This window comes from Alternaria alternata (assembly GCF_001642055.1).
Source record: "Alternaria alternata strain SRC1lrK2f unplaced genomic scaffold CC77scaffold_1, whole genome shotgun sequence".
In the NCBI taxonomy this organism is placed as follows: domain Eukaryota; kingdom Fungi; phylum Ascomycota; class Dothideomycetes; order Pleosporales; family Pleosporaceae; genus Alternaria; species Alternaria alternata.
In genome coordinates this window covers 1,430,603-1,451,600 of record NW_017306190.1, presented here as the reverse complement: position 1 = coordinate 1,451,600, position 20,998 = coordinate 1,430,603, and the positions used below count along the sequence as shown (strand labels likewise).

Sequence of the window (20,998 nt, the reverse complement as noted above, 5' to 3'; positions counted from 1 at the left end):
CTAACTCCGCAAAGACCAAACGGCGACATCTCTCTCTCGAGATGACGACATTACATTTCCGGCTTGCGACAATGTATGAAAACACAATAGGCTTTGATATTCAGACTGACGCTCAGATCCGTCGCAGTCCGAACTGTAGGTTCCCAGTCTTAGATGAACAAGTATAGATTGGCACGGCCTTAGATTCGACATCTTAGGTACCAAGGTACTCGCGGTGAAACCTCCAGCACAACATCCTCGATCTGAATCCAGAATTTCAGTAGCTCGTTATATCAGTAGCTTCTTGTATACAGCTAGCAAGAGCAAGGTATCAGATCGAAACAAAGAAATTTGGTTTGCCTGTCGGTCACATTGAAACGACGCTCGTGCTCACACTATACGGTGTTATTTGTGTACAATGTGTGAAGACTATATGGTGACATAAAGGGATTTCAATTGCGCCGCAAATTCACAGTGCCGAGATGCAGTTAGCTTAATATACATTTACATGTAGCGTATATAACTTCCCGGTCAGGTAGAAAATAACATGTCAGACTCTTTTGGACATGATATACTTACCTGCACAGTCGCGTGAGCAATATTTTATAACCCACGTCAAACCTTCAGGACCTTCCGACGATCCAGTGTGTCCAATTTGTTTCGATGATTGGAATCCCGACACCTCGGCCATTGTTCAGACTATATGCCGCCATACCTTCCGTCACTATTGTCTAGCGAGATGGTTATATGGAATTGGCAGTGAAGCCTGTCCAAACACATGACCAGGCTGTCGTGCAGTGTGCTTTCCAAACCATTCAGAACAGGAAGTCTACCATGTCGACTTCGATTTGAATCCCGAGCTCTGGGCTGATTCGAACTACGCAAGTAATGACACCTTTGATGCCATAGCTACACATATCGACGGCATAGTTAGGCCGCTCCTGAGTCTCGACACAATCTGGGCGCGGTTCGGTATTGACCTCGAATGCTCAGAGGATCCTTCGCGCTTCCTTCAGGCTATGCGCCATACTGTCTCTACAGTCGTCGCCGAAAGTCGAATCTCGCCGAGTTCTCACGAAAGTTGGATGTCTATGTTGGCGCTCAACCTCAACGACCGGCTCACGATTGAGTTTCTGGTAATGTCACTATTTATCAAGACGCAGTGGGCGCTGATGACACCGACACAATGGGTCCATATACTTAGAGTACGGAATCGAGTCGGGCGTGATGCGTCCCGTTCGACAGATATCGGAACTTCCACAGCTACTGCTTGGTTGGATCACATCAACGACCGCTACAAAGTGCGGTACGAAATCGAAATTCCCCGTTACTTCGCAAACGCTACTGTTGCCCATTGGAAGGAGACTAATACAGCAGGTCAGGTAGTCAACGAAGGTTCTCACGATTGTACAATAACTGACGGCAATTCGACGACTTATATCAATGTCCAGGGTACAGGTTTGAGTCCAGGACCGGTATTGTACTTCCGGAACGAATCACTCTGGATTTATGAGAAAGTGATCGGTAATATTGTTGGGTTCAACATTGATGAACACGCACGTGTTGTCATTGTGCGTGGCTCCGCTGGTCATACGTTCAAAGTACACTTCCTTCAAGGTGAGCGGGGTGAGATTGCTACGACAACGGAACGTGAAGGTATACCCTCTGCATGGGATTGGTAGCGTGTTAATGGACAGAATAGAGTAAAAATCTCTACGCTGCGTCGTTGTGAGAGGTACGTAAATACATATCTACAAGAACGAGCTGAAGTCGCAAACACGCTAAGACGTTCCCCACCAGCGCCCGTGGCACTCGTACTTTCCCCATCGCGTCTCTGTTCTAACCTTAGAACATACCGACCCCACAAACCACGGAAATGAGAATGTTCGACTTTCGCTCTAGATTCTTTCACTTCCACTCGTAAAGTTGCGACACGTTGTGGTAGGTGTTAGCGCCCAAGGTCGGCTATTTCTACACATAGCTCTCCTACTCCAGCCAGCTGTGACAGCCTACCTCCACCGAATAGACAATATGAAATATAGCGGGTAACTTTTTCACTCACCATAATTCTCCGTACATGCTGGAGCTAACATGGCAGGCTGTACTTCGTTTCTAATCCGTCTACGAACATCGACGCCTCCCTTTCCACCGTGAACACCCTCATTCAAGGCATCGAGACCAGCTTCCAAAACGCCACGCGTCAGCAAACACCATGGTCGCTCTCCTACCGCGCATTTCGCGATACCATACCTCCAGGCTACCAGCCACCTACGGGCGCAGACGGTAAACCCAAGCCATATACACATTCATACCAGCACCTCCTCCATCTCTCGAGCCTTTCGCCTAACCGCACATATGTCTTCGCGCAACCGCTAGCGCAACAAGAAACGATCACGTCGATACCGCTGCGACAACAAGATGCGCATGCTTCGATACTGCGGTACCAATGCTCCGCTCTGTGGACGCCGAGACATATACTCGCTGTGCGCGAAGGGACGTCTTATAGTGCAGGTTTATGTACGATACAGATTGGGGAACTACGAGCAACACGCGAAGGACCGCAATCAGGCGCTGTGTCTTCGCCGGGTATCGTGGTCTACATCAGCACACCAACGGGCGCTGAGGATGCAGACAACAGCATGAACTCAGGTTACGACACAATGGGAAACGGTACAGCAATGGATGTGGATGAAGAAGAAGTCGATATCGAATATGCGCAGACTCTAGTACGTGACTGCTGGAGTACGATCAAAGATGGGCGCGATCTGGGCCGGTCAGAGGTTAGGGAACTCATGATGGCTCCAGTTACAACAAACAACAAGGGTCGGGAGCAGGAGGCAATAGTGCGCATGTGGTGTGAAGCTCTACGCATGCGCGGTTGAGCATGTCGACCCAATCTCGTTTTCATCTTATTTATTACCAGATACCCAATGCATTAAGATACAGACTGAGGGTCAGTCGCAACGTGAAATCAAATCGTGACACATGCAAGTAGACGTGGACAATGGATAGCTTTACAGTTCGACAGATTATGCCAGGCCTACCCTACCCAGACACTCGTAAGACCGTCTAGTCTCATTCCCTCCTACCAATTCCCTAGGTATCCCTACAGGTATCTAAACTACAACAACGTAAAAAGAAAAAGCGAATGAAGAAAGAGAAGAAAGCGAAGGTGGTAAGGTCAAGTATTAAGGCAACGTTTCGCGCACATTCAGATTACAACACATAGTTGAGAATCGATCCCTAAAGCTGGATCAGCTGCGCGCCATAAACCCCAGACCGGACATATGCAAAAGAAAATTTGTGCGAAGATGAAGGTAGTAGTAACAACCAACCAGTAGATGAGTGGAAAGTATCGGACAATGAAGAAGATACACAACATCTACGATACGCTTACTGCGCACCGACCTCCTCTTCGGCCCAGCCAGGAAGACCACCGTCACCCTGGATGGCAAGACCGTAACCACCGTTACCACTGCCAAAGCCACCGATGCCGGAGCTCAGGCTGCCAAAGGAACCCTGCTGGGGTGCTTGAGTTTGCTGCATAGAGTGGTTGAAGGGACCTTGAGTGAAAGCAGGAAGGCTGACGGCACGGGAGTGTTGACCACGAGAGTTGAGGTTCGAGGGCGCAAGGAGACCACCAACAGTAGTAGTACCAGAGCCACCGGCTGAGGTACCGTTAATCAGGCTGAAGCTCGAGGTGCTCTGATGGGAGCTGTGAGAGTGGTGTGGCTGAGGGGTGTTCAAGTCAGCGCCGTAGAATGCAGCTTGCGGCGACTGGAACGATTGCTGCTGCTGTTGCTGCTGATTTTGCTGCTGTTGCTGTTGCATGCTGGCCTCAACCTGTTGTTGCTGCTGCTGCTGTTGCTGAGCTTGCAGGTACATCATGAGGGGATTGTTGTTGCCAGAGTTCATGATGTTACCTGAAGCAGGTGCTTGAACAGAGGGAAACTGTCCGTTAGTGCTTTGGCCAGAGCCTGGGGCGCCAGAGCCAGTCGGCGAGACTGAGGCACCAGCACGATTAGGGTGTAGTCCGTTGATCGGCGATGGTGACTGAAGGCCGTCGCTACCAGCTTGCTGGGCCTGAGCCTGCTGGCTGTTCATCTGGCGGGGAGGGTTACCGCATCGGTCCTTTCCGAAGTTGACCTTGAATCGCTTGTATTCATCGCGACCACGGATCGCTTCGATTGCCTTGATAGCATTGGCAATGTTGGTGAAGTTGACAAATGCACAGCTCTTCTCACGCAGAGTGTTGACCAGCTCGATTTCGCCATACTCGGAGAAATCCTGCCTCAGACGGTCCTCTGTCCAGGACTCATCCAGGTTGCCAATGTATACATTACGGGAAGCACCACCACTGACAGCAAGGGCAATCGCCGGGGGGAGAGCACCAGAGTGTTTACCCCAACCAATCTTCAAGCGACGGTTATGGATCATCAGTCCCTGCAGGTTGCTGAGGGCATAAAACGATGCGGCCGATGTTGGGTCGATGAAAGTAACGAAGCAGATATGCTTGTCCGGGATGTACCTAATGTGATGAAGGAGACCACCACGAACAACGTTGCAGATCTCTTCGATGGTAGTCTCCGGGTGGATGTTCCCAAGGTACACTGTTCGGTTACCCAAGTTATTGACTCCTCCAGCAGACGTCGCGACAGCGGCAGCAGCTACGGATTGCTGAGCAAGCGCATTGGAGATCATATCGCGGTCGGCACCGTTCAGAACATGGGCGTATCCGGGAGCGATGCCAAGGTATTGCGCAGCGTTCTGTTGCTGGGTCTTGGAAACGTATGCGCATCGGTCCTTGCCATAGTAGACGCGCCTGGGAGCCTGCCACTTGGGCTCTTGGGGAAGCTGAGAAACAGCCTTGATGGCATTGCCAATTGACAAAAAGTGAACGAAACCGATAGCCTTCTCCCGGACGATCTTGACAGTGTCGATTGGGCCAAATTTGCTGAGGTCTTCGCGAAGTTCATCCTCGGAAACATCCTCGGACAAGTTGCCCAGGTATACGTTGCGGGAAGCGCCTGACTGCTGTACTGCCAAGGCCACAGATGTGGGAACCTGCGACGGTTTTCCCCATCCAATCTTAATATCCTGGCCTCTGATTGATAGCTTTTTGAGGATTGCGTCAGAGTGGAAGTGGGTGGCGGAGCTGCTGTCGAGGAAGGAGATGAATGCGCAGTTCTTGTCTGGCAGAAGCCTGACGGACTCGATTTGGCCACTGCGTACGTGGCCAAGGATCTCCTCTGCGGAAGTCTCAGGAGGAATGTTGCCCAAGTATACGGTCCTGCTAGTTCCGGAGACGAGACCAGGCGCGATCGGCATGGAGGAGCCAAGTCCACCAAGACCCTGCGCGCCGTAACCAGGGAAACCTCCGGTAGGCGACTGCGGACCACCGAAGAAACCGCTGGTGGGAGACACCATGTTCTGGTAAAGCTGCGGTGAGAGGGGCTGCTGCAAGGGGCTGCCAACATGGTTGGACTGGTGGTTCTGCTGCTGCGATTGGTTCTGACCGGCGAACTGTGCAAAGTTCTGGAACTGCGGGGAAGCGAAAGCGGAGGGCGAGCCTGGCTGGAAGGGGCTACCAAGAAGCAGCTGGGACGGAAGCAGAGGAGTGAAGTTCATGTCGAAGCCGGTGCCTGGGGTTTGCAAGTCGTTGCCGTTCTGGTTGCCCGGATTAAGTCTTCCAGTATTGATGGACATGTTGTTTGCCCTCTCCGGGTGTCGGTCGCCATAGCCGGGCTGGTTGGTCGCAAAGGCGCCGTGGGAAAAGCCGTGGTGGCCACCGCCGTTCATCTGCCTGTGGAAGCTTGACTGGAGACGGGGCCCGCTAGGAGCGTTGGGGGCGCCCTCGTGTTGCTGCATACCGAGAAGATGCGGGGGCAGACTGAAGCTGTCCCGCGCGCTGTGAGATAGAACCGCCGTGGTGAAGGTGTATTATTGCGTCCGGGACTCGTTGGACCGGACGGCGAAATATGTACTGCAGAAGGTGAAGTTGCAACCGGTTGCAGGGTGGTCGCTAGGCTTGCGAAGATGCTGCTGTATTACAAGATGTAGAGCGGTCTGGAAGTGTTAGTCCCATCTCACAGTGCAAAAGACATGGTTGCGGAGACGTACATGCAAAAGCACAATGGCAACGGGTTGTTTGCAGGTCTAACAATACAAGACAGGCTCCCAACACAGGCAATTGCAGCCCAAATGATCCAGGTACAGACGTCCAAAAGGGTACTGTCGCGGGCTTGAATAGTGAACGCAGCGGGGACGCAATTAAATGCAGTGTGCCAGAGTTGCCGAAGAACAAACTCGCGTGGCTTGTTTGAGGATGCGTGCACTAAAAGAGCGAACAATAAGAATGAAGTGCAAAGAAGCAAGCTTTGCCGGGAGCCTCGATGCGGGGAGAAGAGGAGGTAATGAACGAAGGGGATCGAAGAAGAGGGATGCGACCTGAAGTCGGAGTGGAGGAACGAAGAAAGAGGTCGGTGAGAAATGCTAACTAGCAGGGCACATTAGGAGGCAGGCGCAAATGAGGCAGCCCAAAGCGGACAGCTAGCGCACCGCTTATTTTAAACGCGCAGACCACGTCTGAATCGTGCAAACCACCGTCGACACCAACCGCTGCCCTGCAGTTCTCTGGACCCGTAGACGCCTGTGCGAGGCGGCGTGGTATTTCGTGCAGCGACGCGCCCCAATGCCTGGCGAAGAGGGTGTTGTGCTACCGGCGGTGCAGCTCGGAGCCATCCAGCGGATGCCGACGACGGGTAATTGCAGATATGCACACTCCGTCCCTGACTAGATGAGCCGCCTGATAGTGCTGCTCTTAACACGGGTCCCTTTTTCCTTTGTCGGGCGAACACGAAAGGGTCCAGATCGTATTGCGGCGGCTCCAGTTCCAGACGTAAGGATGGCCCTTAGTGCCAGCCTGCCCATCGCCTCGTCTCAGCAATCGATAGATACATAACGTTTCCACATGGTCTGCTTCCGGCGGTATACTACCGTGCACCGTCGCCGTGTGTGCAACAAACATGGAGCTCTCCCCATTATGGGTATCAGATGTCAAACGTGATTATGCGAAACCTCCACGTGTGTCATGCCTGCCAACCCCTGAGTTTGCTGACTTCTGGAATGACGTTTGCGCGTCCGTTTGACGCGTTCTGTACATGCCATACGTAGACGCTTCAGCGACCTGGGTACAGGGATCGATTCTAAGCGAGCACGTGACGCCGAACTACGAGCGACTGGTCAATCTGTGCTTTCCGACGATCGTGCATCCACCCGCTGTCAATTCTCCCATGGCAGAACTGTATCCGTCCATTGCGCAGTGCGCTGTTGTGGCTACAGCGCTCAAGGTGCTGCTATTTCCTGCTTAGTACGTTTACTTGCATAATGTCCATGTTTGATCCTTCGTCCATGCTGACCATATCCGGCAGCAAGTCGACCGACTTCGAAGTTCATCGCAACTGGCTCGCTCTAACGCATTCCCTGCCCATTAAACAGTGGTACTATGAAGTCAGACACCCAGGCCATCAACACCAGTCAAGTAGTTCAGTCTAACCCTGTCCACAGAGAACCTCAGAATGGACTCTAGACTATCCGCCCTTTTTCGCCTACTTTGAGTGGCTTATGTCTCAAGCCGCTGCATATGTCGACCCGGGTCTACTAAACGTCAAAGATCTGGGATATGACAGCTGGCAGACTATATACTTTCAGCGTACTACAGTCATCGTTACCGAGCTTGTCTTGGTATACGCTTTGCATCTGTACTTATATGCCACCCTGCATGATATTGTCATTGCTAAATGCTTACCAGCTACGTGAAGACATCAAAGTCCAAGGTGACTGCCCATGCCGCTGCACTCTCCGTCTTGCTGTCTCCAGGACTCCTAATCATCGACCACATCCACTTTCAGTACAATGGCTTCCTCTACGGCATTCTTGTACTGTCTATGGTCCTGGCCCGGAACAACTCGACACTCTTATTGTCTGGTCTGCTCTTTGCAGCTCTTCTGTGCCTCAAGCACATATACTTGTACCTCGCACCTGCTTACTTCGTTTACCTTTTGCGCGCTTACTGCTTAGGACAGCGGTCGTCCTTCCCGTACTTTACTATTCGGTTCTTCAACTGCGTCAAGTTGGGAGTAGGTATCGTTGCTGTCTTCGCAGCCGCGTTCGGTCCATTCGCGATATGGGAGCAGATACCGCAAGTGTTCAGTCGCTTGTTCCCATTCTCGCGGGGTCTATGTCATGCGTACTGGGCGCCAAACGTCTGGGCGATGTATTCGTTCTCTGATCGAGTTTTGATTTACCGTATGCAAAACTCCACCATCTTGGTGTATCGGGCTAACACATGCAGTTGCCCCGCGTCTTGGGTTACGCGTTGATCAAGAGGCAGTGAACAGTGTCACTCGAGGTCTTGTTGGGGACACGTCCTTCGCGGTGCTACCAGATATTAGCCCTTTGATCTGCTTTCTTCTTACACTTGGCACACAGATAGTACGTATACTTGCGGAGCAGGAAATTGATTGCACTAACCTCACTCAGCCTGTTCTCTTCCGCCTCCTATACAAACCCACCTGGGAGGCCTTTATAGGTGCTGTGACGCTTTGCGGCTATGCATCTTTCTTGTTCGGCTGGCATGTTCATGAGAAGGCGATCCTGCTCGTCATAATCCCATTCAGTCTGATAGCACTCCAGGATCGCAGATACTTCGGCGCTTTCCGACCCCTAGCTGTCGCCGGTCACGTATCGCTTTTTCCTCTACTGTACACGGCAGCTGAGTTTCCTGTGAAGACAGTCTACACTATCTTCTGGCTTGTACTCTTCCTTATCGCGTTCGATAGGCTAGCTCCTGCGTAGGTGCCGTCTAGTCTTATTCGATCATACACTGACATGCCATAGTTCGCCCAAACCCAGGATCTTCTTGCTTGATCGCTTCTCTCTTCTCTATATCGCTCTTTCAATTCCACTGATTGCATACTGCTCTTTGGTTCACGGGATAGTGTTTGGCTCTCGATACGAGTTCCTGCCGCTCATGTTTACGAGTTCGTACTCAGCAGTTGGTGTGGTAGGCAGTTGGGTCGGCTTTTTGGTAGTGTACTTCGACTTGTAGATATACTCATCTCAACTATACCTCCAACACAGCTCTTCCAACTCCTATTGTTTCAGGTCAACGACCTCCCACTAAAGGCTATCATGCCTGCGATGTTATCTAGTCGTTGACTTAGCTTTCGTCTCATGTGCAATGGCACAGAATTGGATGACGGTAGGTGAAAAGTAACTGAATTGTGATTGCCAGATCACGCTCAGGAGCATAGCGGATACTTCGGAGAATCAAGTCGGATCGTATGCTTGACTGCTGTTTAGCAAAGGATAGACAGGACAACATCAGTCAGAAGTAGAGGCCAAACAAACACCCCGGAGCAGACTTGATATTGCAAAGATATCGTGACTGATGCCTGAATCTGTACCTGAAATCATGGCCTCTGGCGTGCGGCTCGAGGTGGGGGTAAAGTTGGTGACTTGCTGTGTCTGAGCAAGTGGGTCAGGCTGCCCCAAGGGTTTGCTTGGGGTGGCTCAAGGCATGGGCTTCTCATGGCCAACCTTCACTTGATCTTGATAAAACAAAAGGGTCATCACAGCAAAACAAAACGATGCATACGTATCGCAGTCTGAAAGAACTCGTTTTGAGGGTTTCAGAGAGTCCAAACACGTTGATATTTTGATGGTAGTGGGGTGCGTAGCTTTGATGCGTAGGTGGTAGGGTGCGAACGCAGTCCTTGCCGGATCAAGTATGGTATCTAGTGCCAAGGGACTACGGGCATCTTCTACTACCCTCCGCTCGCTTTTCTCCCCCATTGACTACTCTTCGACTAATTCTCTCCACCCTACCTTCCACCTTCGCAACTATCACGCCCTCGACATCCACGAACTTACTTGCAAGTCGCTTAGACGCGCTTTCGGAACCGACAGACGCGTCTCGGAACGCTACTCGGACCACCGAAGACTGCGACGACAATTTCGAGAGACCTTTGTCTGGCGCGTAAAGACAGGTCTTCGCCCTGACGCCTACGGAGGGGCCATTGCCCCCGTCTCTTCCCTCAAAGTACCTCTAGAGAAGGTATTCGGCGCGTTTGGATCGTCGCGACACTTCCGAAGTTTGCGACGCGGTACAGCAAACACCAAGAAGGCTACATGAGCTAGGGTCCGAGCCAAAATGGTATGTGTCGGGTCGCGGTCTATACACGAACATATACTAAGAAGGCTCCAGGTTCTCTACAAGCGCAAGCCCGTCAAACACGAATCCCTACCCAAGAACCTCGACGACAGCACTGAGGTACGCCACATACTGTGCCGAACCACAGAACGTATTTGCTAAAGTTGCTGGATAGGTGTGGCATATCGAACAGACTGGAGAGGTCTTCACAGACTATGAGCGATTCCTTGAGCGGTAAGAAAACATATGGAATGACGTCAGGCATGAGGACATATCTGATGAAGAATAGATATGACTTTTATCAGCAACGGAGCTTTACATGCCAGGCCACTGGCCATTCAGGCTACACGTATTTCGAGGCCCAGGAGAGCGAGGTAGGCTCCACGTCAATACTCGTCAAGGCCGATGAGGAGGTAACATCCGTGCAGACGGAAGCCACCAAGGAGATCAACAGCATTTTCCCAGATGGCTTGAGGTCTCCTGTTCTTCACTATGTCCAGTTCCAAGATCATCATCGGATGGATGATTTGGGTAGGTCAATCCCGTTTTGCTTAGTCCATGAATCTTGCTAACCACTTATATAGTAAATGATGTCTACGATGTATGTTCACAAAGTGGATTCGAATCTTCACACGAGAATGCCATACTGACATGTTATTGTAGCATTTCAAGGAACAGTTCATGTTGGGCGATCGGGTTTCCGTCGAAGGCGATCACTCACGCCGCTTCGGCAAGATCACTGAAATCACGGACAATAGCCGATTACACAGCATGTTTACTGGTCAATCGATGGACGATAGCATCCGTTCTTACACCTACGTTGTCACTATGGAAGACGGGGGTGAAACTGTCACCAAATACAAGGCCTCGGAACTTCAGCGGGATCGAAAAACCTACTCCAAGCTCATCTTGAAAGCTTTTCTGCGCAATGCGCTCAAGCGCGAGTCGTGGATCGGTGCGCCATGGATGGTCAAGGACAGTTTAGCAAAGCGATACGACATCCCAACCAAACTTCCTGACAAGAAGACTAGAGACGCTCTACTAGCCGCTAAGCGGGCTGCGAATGCTGTACCGAACGGTGTGACCCAACCTGTTCAACAGCAATATCCACAGCAGCTGCCAAACGGTCATGGCCCACATATGAATGGTCACAGACAGCCTTTGCCACCAGGGCAAGGTCAGCCAGCCTTTGTCAACTTCTCGGCCAGCGGCCCTCCACCCTATGCGCAGCAGCAAGGCGTCATGCCTCCATGGGCAGCTGCTAATGCTACTAATCGCCCGGCATATTTTATCAACGGTCCTCCAATTTACAATAGTGGACCTCCGCCGATTGCGAATGTTCAGCCACCACCACACATCTTGGCTCAGCTGCAGCCTCACCTTGCTGCGCAATTAATGCAGATGCCTCCCCATGGTCATGGCCCGCCCATCAACTTTCCGTTCCAGACCAGCTTCAATCACCATCAAGGTCCCCGTCCGACAAATGTTCCGCAGCCTCAACAGGCACCTCCGCCGCCCCGTCCAGTGGAGTATATTAAATATCCATGCGAAGATCTAGAGATCAAGCAACCTCGTCTTCAAGTCAACCGGCCGCCGCTTAAGTTCTTCTCCGACGACGTACCCGAAGGAGTTGAGCCGCCTGCAGAACAGAAAAAGACGGGTATCTTGATGAAGAGTATCGGCCCATTACTCTGTATTTGGGAGACTCTCAACGTTCACGACACCATCTACATGCTAGACTCGTTCACTTTCGATGACTTTGTTGATGCTATGCGATTCACGCATGAGACTGTCGAGTGTGAGTTGTTTGTAGAAATGCATTGTGCAATTCTAAAGCAGATCGTCAACGGCTCTGGTAAGATTCAGACCAACCTACCCAACCTAGCCGATGAAGATTCGTCAGACGAAGAGTCGAGTGAGGAGTCAACGCCTACCCCTGAGCCTGAACCGCCAGTCCGAACTACTCGTAGTAGCTTGAGGAAGTCGGGCGCAGCGCAACTTGTGGTCAAGCCACGCACACCAACGCCTGAGCCTCCAAAGGAACTCCACAAGGCTGAGGAGTTCGTCACTGACTTCGACTGGGTTGAGCAGTGTAAGATTCGCAATTTCGCTGATGGAGGATGGCAAGCAATCGTTGTCGCAATCATTTATCGCCTATCATTCGACTCTGCTAGAAAGGAAGCTTGCGATGAAGTTCTTGCTGAGCTGTGCCCACCTGAGGAGGAGCCTACCATGGCCACCATTGCCAGTAACTACACTACGCTTGATGTGAACCTACGCATCTCGGCACTTGAAATGATTCTAAGCTTGACTGTCGTCACTGAGAACTTCCGCGATCAGCTTGTTGCTGCCGCTCAGGAGATGACACGCCTGCGCAAGGAAAAGATTGAGTATCAACGTAAACGTAAGGAGCTGGCCGATGAGCTATTCAAGTTGGACTTGGAGCGCAAGATTCATCTTCCAGCAAACACACCCGCCTCGCCTACGGATACCAAGATGACCGAAGATGCTGACGTGTCTATGACTAGTGTCAATGATGCTTCCAAGGAAGCAGATGCTGAAACAAATGGTGGCGACGAGGTGACAGCATCGAAGGGCAGAACCCGCCCAGCTAATAAGAACAAGCGCAAGGCAGCTGCTGAGGAGGCTCGTAAAGAGAAAGCCAAGAAGGCTAAGGCGGAAGCAGAGAAGACCAAGAAGCAGAAGGAGTGGGAGAAGCTACTGCAGGCGATCGAGAAGAAGAAGGATGAACTCAAAGATTGCGAGGACAACATCAATGAACTCGACGATGATCTGCGCGAGACTCTGGTACACCGTAGCAAGATTCTTGGCAAGGACCGGTTCTTGAACAAGTACTACTGGTTCGAGCACAACGGCATGCCCTTCGGCGGTGTTCCTAACAGCTCTACTGCCGAATACGGATATGCCAATGGTCGCATCTGGGTACAGGGACCGAGCGAACATGAACTTGGACCGAACCTAGAAGAGCCTGCCCTCTCCCAAGATATGCAGCGTTTTGGCTACACTGTTCCGCAGCGCAAAGAGCGAGAAGAAGGCCCGACCCACCTATCGAACTCCAACCAGTGGGCATACTACGACGATCCAGAAGACATCGACAAGCTGCTTGTGTGGCTCGACGAGCGAGGTCACCGAGAGCGTGTTTTGCGTAAGGAGCTACAAGCGTTCCGTGACCGTATCGCTGAGTACATGCTCAAGATGCGGAAGCACCTAGAAGATTCCAACAAGCCCCAGGAAGAGGAAGAGGATGACAACAAGACTCGAGTGTCGACGCGCAATAAGACCAACGCCGATAAGGATGTTCCCAAGGATCGCTGCTTGCTCTGGACCAACAGCATCATGCGTGAGGAGTTCGGACATAACCATGTCGAAGAGTACGAACCACCGAAGAAGGGCAAGGCGAAGACAGTGAAGGCAACCAAGGCTAAGGGCCGAGGACGCTAACGCAGTCTCTTGGTGCCACAAGCTCACACAAGAGGCGAAGCATAACGGAGACGACCACCGGCTTGCTCTAAACCACGGCCACAGATCACTACATATGAGCTTACGGGGCAGCAATGCCTCAAAAGCTCGCCAGCTCAGAGGAGCTACAGAAAAGAGTTGAGATACCGGAGCATATTCACGAATGATGATTCAGCATATTTTGGCGATTTACGGAGTTTCGATACCATGAGCATAGGCACTCAAAGTACATTATCGTGCATTTCCAGGCGTTCGGAGAGGTGCGTAGCCGACTGTCACTGCGGTGAGGTGGCTCGCTGGGAGGTTTGATTCAGCAGAATCTCAAATAACTGACTGCGGCCGGTCCTTTGTGAGTGTCCGTGTTTGGCGATTTGCCGAACTTGATATCCAAATGCTGTTTCCAGCAGGAGCATCTTGAGTAAATGTGTAGCACTTAGCATGTATTATAAGCGTATTGTTAATACAGTTGAAAATGCCAAAAAAAAAGTTTCAATATAACTATCGCGTGCAACGCGATGCCTGAGAACATGGTGAAAGCTAACCTTGAGACGAAGTGACGAAGACGTGTTTGTGCACGATACATAATCATCATACGAGATAATTAGTGTTCGACATCACTGGGAATCGTACAGTTTTATCAGTCTTACCATTGCAATCCATGCTTTACTTCAGTTCACGGACTGTTGATGTTTGATTGATAGCAGCTGACCGGTTGGCCATTTCGGGTTAGTACGCGATGCGCGGCAGCTTCACGCGACTGGAGCCCATCAGCGGCGCATGCCTCCAGACCCGTCGCATCCCATCAACAAGAGACATTTCCGCATCTGGAACATTTGCACCGCACCTAGAAAGATCCCTTGAAGGGATCAGAGGCACGCCGAAGCATTCCGCAGGCTTCATAGAGCTGCCAACATGGCTACGAATGGCGCGCGAAAGGGTGAGCTCAACTCCGCACCCCTCCCCGGCTCCGCTACGAACGGGACTAACGTACCGCAGCATCTTCAGCCACAGAGTCCAGAGGGAGCTCTAGCCTACTGGAAACAAGCGCAGTAAAAGATGTCGTCAAATCGGAGAAACCAAGAATCAAGTTGAAGATCAAGAAGCCGGTCCCGAAGCCATCGATCCCTGGGAATTGGAAAGAAAGCGATGCGACAAGTACGTCTGCCATAACGCGCTGTATGCGTACATGCGCATGAGTCTATGGGATTATCTGACGTGCTACTAGATGTCGAGAACAAAGCGACCGCACCATCGACTACTTCGCCAGTAATCAACCCTCTTGACGAGAAAACTATAGCTGGTTTTCCCAGCGGCCTGCCCCTAGACGACAAGGTAGACACAGTACAGTGCAAGCACTGTCGTCGACCTGTCCTCCGTGCATCTTCGGCTGCACACATTCGCGACTGCTTGAACAAGAAGCAAGAGAAGCTCAAGAAGAAGAAAGAGGCCAAGGAGGCTAAAGACGCAGCTCTTAGGAAAGAGAAAGGCGAAGACGACGAGGGTGGCAAATCACGCAAGTCAGCCATCAAGGGTGCTTCGATAGACGGCGATGGCGCAAAGAAGGGCAAGAAGCGGAAGCTTGATGGAGATGCAGAGAAAGCACCTAACGCTAAGAAAAAGAAGAAGGATGAACCCAAGCAGAAGGGAGCAAAGCCTAAGGGCCCAGTCGATGTCGAGAGGCAGTGTGGTGTTTCTCTACCAAACGGTGGATACTGTGCAAGAAGTCTGACCTGTAAGAGCCACAGCATGGGTCTCAAGCGGGCTGTCCCAGGACGAAGTCTGCCGTACGACATGTTGCTGGCGCAGTATCAGAAGAAGAACCAGGCTAAGATCCAACGTACGTATTACACTGTCTCTAGCTGCCGTATATCGTGTGCTGACGCATTTCAGGATCTCTTATCGACGCAAACGCGCCCCTTCCGGAAGATCTCGAGCCATCAGGCGCTGTCGATTCGGACGAAGAAAAAGATTCTATAATGGCTGCCCTCGCCCGACACCGACCGCGACCAATGGCAACGTACACGCATACCTCGCAACGCTCGAAGTACCAATACATCCGCATGAAAGGCATGATCCGCTCAGCACTTGGCGCACCTCCAGGCGGAGGTGGATCCATGTTTTCAGGCGGTGACAACATGAGTACCGGTCGTGGCATGGCTCTCGGCATGATGGGCGCACCACTTAGCGCAACCAACGAGCACTTCCCACAAAGCGCTGGATTCGGTGCACCACTGAGCGCTGGTCTGGACAGCGGAGCAGGAAGCAGGAGACCAAGCGCTATTGGTGCTGGTGGGCCTCGGCAAATACTGCCCGGTCAACTACCAGGTCCTGGACAACAACGGAAGGGCAGCATGGCGAGTGTTGGCGCTACCTAGGAGGATATACTACTAAAGGCGATCTTGTACAGGGGCAAGGACCACGAATCAGACGGCCAGCAGAGTTAACTAACCGTTTTTCTTTTTCTCCCAACTATGGCTGGAGGTTTGACGGAGTACAGATGTAGTCACGCTCACGGATGGGATATGATGATTACATGATGATCCTTGTATGGGTCAGGAAAGGTTTCTTGGGTTTTGGTTCCTGTATTACTATCTGGGGTTGGGAGTTTGACATGATACCCTCTTTGTTTTTACGTTCACTAGGAGACCGTCTAGAGTAGACAATGGTAATGTGATTTTATCACTTGGATTCCGTATAATTCTCATGATTCGTCGTGAAGCCGTGGTCTGCCGAGATTGAGACTATGAAAAGTTTGAAAGGCAACAAGAGAATAGGATGACCCATACACTGCGAGAGCAGTTATAATCACTCCGAGACAGAAAGACTACGACTCGCCTTGCACACCCCAATATCCCGCTCTCTGTGGTTTTGGTACCGTCATCTTGAAGTGCAAATCATCCTCGTCCTCGCCACTTCCTAGCGCATTGTCATCGTCGTCTTCAATGTTGTACTCTTCGTCGTCACTTCCATGACGATATTTGGACTGATACAAATTCCGATCAAACTCATCGTCGTCGCTCATCTCATCTTCGGGATAGTCATTGGCGTAGTAATCTTCAGCATTCTCATCTTCATCGTCGGTATCAAATTCTCGGTCGCTAGTCTCTTCGTTATCCCACCAGTCTGCGTCCTCTTCGCTGATGACCAAGAGACCGACTGTGCCTGTTGGTGCTGGGGCGTCTGGTAGAACGGGTTCGCGGACGTAATGGTCGTATACGTATTCGCTATCAATGTCCATTGCATCGCCATCGACGGTTGAATTGTCTTGGGCAGCGAGAGCTGCAGCCTTGTCTGGATGTCGTTCTGCAAAGCGTTTTGCTGGAGCTTTGGGCTTGTGTTTTGAAGGAGAGGGGATAGGAATCTCGAGGTTGTCTACTTTTTCTACCTCTTTTGACAGAGCCTCCAGGTTGCGGACATCATTTTCTGAGGGTTCGGTGACAGGGGGTTTCCGGTGTATGGAAGGCTTCGCTGAGTGGTGGAGTGCGCTGCCTGCGCCTGGTCGCTTTCGTGGTCGCTCCGGTAAAGCTTCTGGTACTGGTGCTTGCACTTGTCCACCTGTCGGTATGTCTTCCTTCTTGGTGACTTCTTGTTCTTCTACGAAATGCCGTTTTGCACCAATTCTTGAAACGGGGTCGAGGCGAAATCGTCGGGCGAGCGTCGGTGTTGGCGGTGCTGATGACGTCTGTTGGACGTCGTCGCCCGGCTTTGTGAGACGCCTGTATGCGAAGTTGCTACTCCTCTGCCGCTTGATTTCCTTTTCGCCGTGCTCGATCCTAAGGGAGTCGACGGGGGTATCGGTGCGCTTTCGTTTGATAGAGATTGTGTTGGGTGGAAGTTGTTGTGACGACATTGTGGCAGCAGTGGAGGAGGACGTGATAGCAAATGAGTAGTCCAAGCCTGGATCGATATTTCGTATAGATATCTTGGTGGTGAACGGGTCCAGCGAATCGGAGGGGCAGCGCGGGGAGGTGACATCAAAGCATTCCAGAAGCCGCGCAGAGCCCCAGTGCACTAGCGCGATCTACACCCGCGTGTCACGCCTCGAGCTCACCCACGCGATATGATCATGAGTCTTACTTGTACCCACACGACTTGAACATGTCTGCCTGTGCTCACTCGTACAGTCCTACTATTGCTCTTAAAGACGTCCCTTGCTTGTAGACGTGCACCGTTATATCCGCAACTCCGCAATACATCCCCGAGCACACCTCAAACGCGACGACGCCTGCTATCATGGATCGGGTGCGGCAGATATTCGAGCGCGAGAACTCGTCAGCCGCGTATGAACCGCTACAGGGGGGATCTGAGCGGCCAGATGGCGAGCACATTGAAGCAGAGGAACACGCATTCTCATGGACCGACTATGCCGTCTTCACGCTGCTGGGCGTCTCTATGCTATGGGCTTGGTTGGTAACCCAGACATCACGGCGTACATGATACTGACTGCACTAGGAACATGTTCCTGGCAGCAGCCCCGTACTTCCAGCGACGCTTCGAGTCCAGCGATAATCTGCTCCGCAACTTCCAGTCTTCCATTCTATGCGTCTCCACTGTAGGCAACCTAGGCTCCATGATGGTCTTGACCAAGCTCCAGGCCCGTGCCAACTACCCCAAGCGTATCATCGCATCCCTCGCCCTGAACGCCGTTGTCTTCACCTTGCTCGCTATATCCACAAAGTTCTTCTTGAACATATCCGTTGGTGTCTACTTCGCCTTCCTCATGCTCATGGTCTTGAGCGCTAGTCTGGCGACAGGGCTCTGTCAGAACGGTGTCTTTGCATACGTATCGGGATTCGGAAGAGAAGAGTATACACAAGGAATCATGTCTGGCCAGGGCATTGCTGGCGTCCTGCCTTCCATTACCCAGATCATATCCGTCCTATCAGTGCCCAAAAAGCAGCACGCCCATGGAGCACCGCAAGAGTCAAGCACATCTGCTTTCATCTACTTCCTAACCGCTACTGCTGTTTCTGCTGCAACCCTGGTAGCATTCTTCTACCTCCTTTCCCGGGCTAGCTCCAAGCAGCGCTTATCGCACGCCTCACTCAATGAAGGACCAGAATACGACCCGGCTCACAGCGAGCGCAAGAGCATACCACTAACGAGATTGCTCAGGAAGCTCTTTTGGCTCGCCGGCGCCGTCTTTCTCACTTTCACAATCACCATGTTCTTCCCAGTCTTCACGCCACAAGTGCTGAGCGTGCGCGACCCTTCAACTGCACCTCGTCTTTTTCAGCCGGCGACTTTCATACCTCTAGGCTTCTTCTTCTGGAACCTTGGTGACCTTATGGGCCGAGTAGGACCCGCTCTGCCTGCCCTACGTCTTACGCATCGCCCGCGCCTCCTATTCGTCTTGTCTATTGCGCGAGTATTCTTCATACCCTTGTACTTTCTCTGTAATATCGGTGGAAGGGGCGCCGCTATCAACTCCGATTTCTTTTACTTGTTCGTTTTGCAGTTACTCTTTGGCATAACAAACGGCTACTTGGGGAGCAACTGCATGATGGGTTTCGCAGAGTGGGTTGAGCCGGAAGAACTTGAGGCAGCAGGGAGCTTTATGTCATTGTCGCTAGTTGGTGGTCTCACCACGGGAAGCTTCTTGAGCTTCTTTGCTGCACAGTCCTCGTGAGCTTGGGCATTCTCATGAGTGTGGCTTACCCACGCGACCAGCATCAGCGGGTTCGTTGATAGCTAACGTTGAATATGAAATCTCCTATGAGCCACGCAGAATCGCTTCTTTGAATCTTCTTTAAATCTTCTTTCAACTTTGCAAAACAATGGCTACTAACATCATCTACATAGTTGTTAGATGCCAGCTCCACCTTCGCACTGCTCAGCAGAAACAAAACGGTGGGAAATTCAAAAAACCCAAATTTAGCTGGACGGAGAAGACGGCACAGAACAATGCTTTCCTCCAGCCCGAAGAGTCAGGGAGCACATACGAGGTGGTAGAACTAGAAGCTGCAGATGGCTCACGATGGAAGACCAAGCTAGTCCATAGCACGTCTTGTGAAGAGGACGTTCGTATCGCTGGTCACAGCCATATCAAAGAGGTCGCTCTGCAGCACCGGATGGAAGAAGCTAGGAAGCATATAGACGAGCTCAAAAAAGCAGAGATCACGGTAATGGGAGCTCCAAAGTCTCTATGGAATGACGCGGAACCGGATGATGACTTATTTGATAGTATCTTTTACATTGTACACAAGCCGGTGACGCTCGGTGATGGGACTAGGATCATCATGACTAGGTATTGGTGGGACGTGGTTGTTGTAAGTTTGGGGATATAGGCAGATAACCTGAATGCCAGATATTAGCAAATGCTGAAATATTCTTTCAGGTGGCTCGTATTAGTTTGTTCTCATCGAAGGCTCGCAGAATGAAGCTTGCTCAATCCAAGGTCTCGCTATAACTTTGTCCATACCCCTCCCAAGGCGCTATGGAGAAAGCGAGACGGCTGTTCACTATGCCTCCCAACTCCGTCTACCTCGTCATTCATTCCCAATTACTCCTTACAAACCCAAAAGATAAACACTGTTTTCGCGTTGTTACCGAATTGTCCAACCTCCATGCTCGCTTCACCAGCCACGACCATGGCAATCATAAATACACCGATGTTCGCGTCATAACTTCCGGGACTAGGCTCGGAGAAGAGTGGAAGGTCGAGCTCGAACACGATGTTCAACAAGACATCGAAATCGTCGGCTGGTGCAATACGCTAGAAGCCGCTGCAGAGAAGTTGACAAACAGCTTACTGGATAACAATAATGCACATGAGCAACGTACAGCGGAGGAAAATGGCGATAAGCAGAAAGTACGAGTGACATTGGAAACTTCTCTAGACGGGAACTTAACCGCGTTCTGCCGCATCAAGTCAACCCAGACGAACTTTGACGGGTCAACATTGCAAACCACGACGTCCCACTGGTATGAAATCATCCGTGTCAATCTTGAACACGAAAATATGTATGACGTGTCATGGCGCGAGAAAGCCCGTTCGTCTCACCTGGAGGCCTCGAAAAGAATTGGTATCCTCTCGATGAAGATGAGAAGCCAGGGGCTTAGTCAGTCGGAGTTAGATGAGCTAGACGGGTTGCGCAGGGGCTTGGGATACTTAGTTGTTGCAAAGGATGATTTAGAGGAAGTTGTAAGGTATGTAAGGGAAACGGAGGAGGAAAGAAAAGGGGTGGAGGAGTATATTTAGATTAAGTTTGTGCCGACTAGCGATAGCGATGGCCAGGATGAGAGACATAGGGGAAAGCGGTATGTAGAACTGGAAGTGAATGATGACATGATCATAGGGCCGAGTGGCTCGCGGTCGTGCCTCGA

The 20,998-nt window shown here is 51.4% G+C and overlaps 8 protein-coding genes across 8 annotated transcripts; 6 read left to right on the top strand and 2 right to left on the bottom strand.

Annotated features, from left to right (window-relative positions):
- The first annotated feature begins 1,773 nt into the window (after positions 1-1,773).
- On the top strand, positions 1,774-2,946 carry CC77DRAFT_952778 (hypothetical protein). Its single transcript, XM_018535418.1, has 2 exons — positions 1,774-2,024; positions 2,078-2,946. Exons 1-2 carry the CDS (start codon positions 2,011-2,013, stop codon positions 2,859-2,861), a joined length of 798 nt encoding a protein of 265 aa, XP_018391645.1. The 5' UTR covers positions 1,774-2,010; the 3' UTR covers positions 2,862-2,946.
- Positions 2,947-3,129: 183 nt separating this feature from the next.
- CC77DRAFT_32558 (hypothetical protein) lies at positions 3,130-6,319 on the bottom strand. The gene is made up of 2 exons (XM_018531258.1): positions 6,100-6,319; positions 3,130-6,045 (listed from the first exon to the last, which is right to left on the bottom strand). Exon 2 carries the CDS (start codon positions 5,845-5,847, stop codon positions 3,373-3,375), a length of 2,475 nt encoding a protein of 824 aa, XP_018391644.1. The 5' UTR covers positions 5,848-6,045; positions 6,100-6,319; the 3' UTR covers positions 3,130-3,372.
- A 925-nt stretch (positions 6,320-7,244) lies between these two features.
- On the top strand, positions 7,245-14,149 carry CC77DRAFT_952771 (hypothetical protein). Its single transcript, XM_018535417.1, has 12 exons — positions 7,245-7,348; positions 7,410-7,488; positions 7,546-7,739; positions 7,790-8,286; positions 8,333-8,472; positions 8,521-8,831; positions 8,878-8,965; positions 10,247-10,312; positions 10,368-10,426; positions 10,482-10,723; positions 10,777-10,793; positions 10,856-14,149. Exons 1-12 carry the CDS (start codon positions 7,272-7,274, stop codon positions 13,652-13,654), a joined length of 4,569 nt encoding a protein of 1,522 aa, XP_018391643.1. The 5' UTR covers positions 7,245-7,271; the 3' UTR covers positions 13,655-14,149.
- Positions 14,150-14,450: 301 nt separating this feature from the next.
- On the top strand, positions 14,451-16,352 carry CC77DRAFT_952767 (SCA7-domain-containing protein). Its single transcript, XM_018535416.1, has 4 exons — positions 14,451-14,609; positions 14,669-14,827; positions 14,898-15,509; positions 15,563-16,352. The coding sequence occupies exons 1-4, from the start codon at positions 14,585-14,587 to the stop codon at positions 16,045-16,047; spliced, it is 1,281 nt and encodes a 426-aa protein (XP_018391642.1). The 5' UTR covers positions 14,451-14,584; the 3' UTR covers positions 16,048-16,352.
- Positions 16,007-17,638, bottom strand: CC77DRAFT_30896 (hypothetical protein). The gene has a single exon (XM_018531189.1). It carries the CDS (start codon positions 17,520-17,522, stop codon positions 16,497-16,499), a length of 1,026 nt encoding a protein of 341 aa, XP_018391641.1. The 5' UTR covers positions 17,523-17,638; the 3' UTR covers positions 16,007-16,496.
- A 52-nt stretch (positions 17,639-17,690) lies between these two features.
- Positions 17,691-19,705, top strand: CC77DRAFT_30871 (hypothetical protein). Its single transcript, XM_018531188.1, has 2 exons — positions 17,691-18,078; positions 18,125-19,705. The coding sequence occupies exons 1-2, from the start codon at positions 17,906-17,908 to the stop codon at positions 19,299-19,301; spliced, it is 1,350 nt and encodes a 449-aa protein (XP_018391640.1). The 5' UTR covers positions 17,691-17,905; the 3' UTR covers positions 19,302-19,705.
- On the top strand, positions 19,450-20,081 carry CC77DRAFT_1056314 (hypothetical protein; the record flags this gene model as incomplete). Its single annotated transcript, XM_018527897.1, has 2 exons — positions 19,450-19,941; positions 20,010-20,081. The coding sequence occupies 2 exons, from the start codon at positions 19,450-19,452 to the stop codon at positions 20,079-20,081; spliced, it is 564 nt and encodes a 187-aa protein (XP_018391639.1).
- Positions 19,705-20,995, top strand: CC77DRAFT_30868 (hypothetical protein). Its single transcript, XM_018531187.1, has one exon. The coding sequence runs from the start codon at positions 20,109-20,111 to the stop codon at positions 20,871-20,873; it is 765 nt and encodes a 254-aa protein (XP_018391638.1). The 5' UTR covers positions 19,705-20,108; the 3' UTR covers positions 20,874-20,995.
- Positions 20,996-20,998: the final 3 nt, after the last annotated feature.

Excerpts from the sequence above, each read along its gene's own strand:
- CC77DRAFT_32558 (XM_018531258.1), bottom strand. The coding sequence starts at position 5,847 with ATGCAGCAACACGAGGGCGCCCCCAACGCTCCTAGCGGGCCCCGTCTC.
- CC77DRAFT_952771 (XM_018535417.1), top strand. The coding sequence starts at position 7,272 with ATGGCAGAACTGTATCCGTCCATTGCGCAGTGCGCTGTTGTGGCTACA. Across the intron at positions 7,349-7,409 it reads GTGCTGCTATTTCCTGCTTA|CAAGTCGACCGACTTCGAAG; the intron begins GTACGTTTACTT and ends CATATCCGGCAG. Across the intron at positions 7,489-7,545 it reads TTAAACAGTGGTACTATGAA|AGAACCTCAGAATGGACTCT; the intron begins GTCAGACACCCA and ends CCCTGTCCACAG.
- CC77DRAFT_952767 (XM_018535416.1), top strand. The coding sequence starts at position 14,585 with ATGGCTACGAATGGCGCGCGAAAGG. Across the intron at positions 14,828-14,897 it reads GAAAGAAAGCGATGCGACAA|ATGTCGAGAACAAAGCGACC; the intron begins GTACGTCTGCCA and ends ACGTGCTACTAG. Across the intron at positions 15,510-15,562 it reads GAACCAGGCTAAGATCCAAC|GATCTCTTATCGACGCAAAC; the intron begins GTACGTATTACA and ends GACGCATTTCAG.
- CC77DRAFT_30896 (XM_018531189.1), bottom strand. The coding sequence starts at position 17,522 with ATGTCGTCACAACAACTTCCACCCAACACAATCTCTATCAAACGAAAG.
- CC77DRAFT_30871 (XM_018531188.1), top strand. The coding sequence starts at position 17,906 with ATGGATCGGGTGCGGCAGATATTCGAGCGCGAGAACTCGTCAGCCGCG. Across the intron at positions 18,079-18,124 it reads GTCTCTATGCTATGGGCTTG|GAACATGTTCCTGGCAGCAG; the intron begins GTTGGTAACCCA and ends TGACTGCACTAG.
- CC77DRAFT_30868 (XM_018531187.1), top strand. The coding sequence starts at position 20,109 with ATGGAGAAAGCGAGACGGCTGTTCACTATGCCTCCCAACTCCGTCTAC.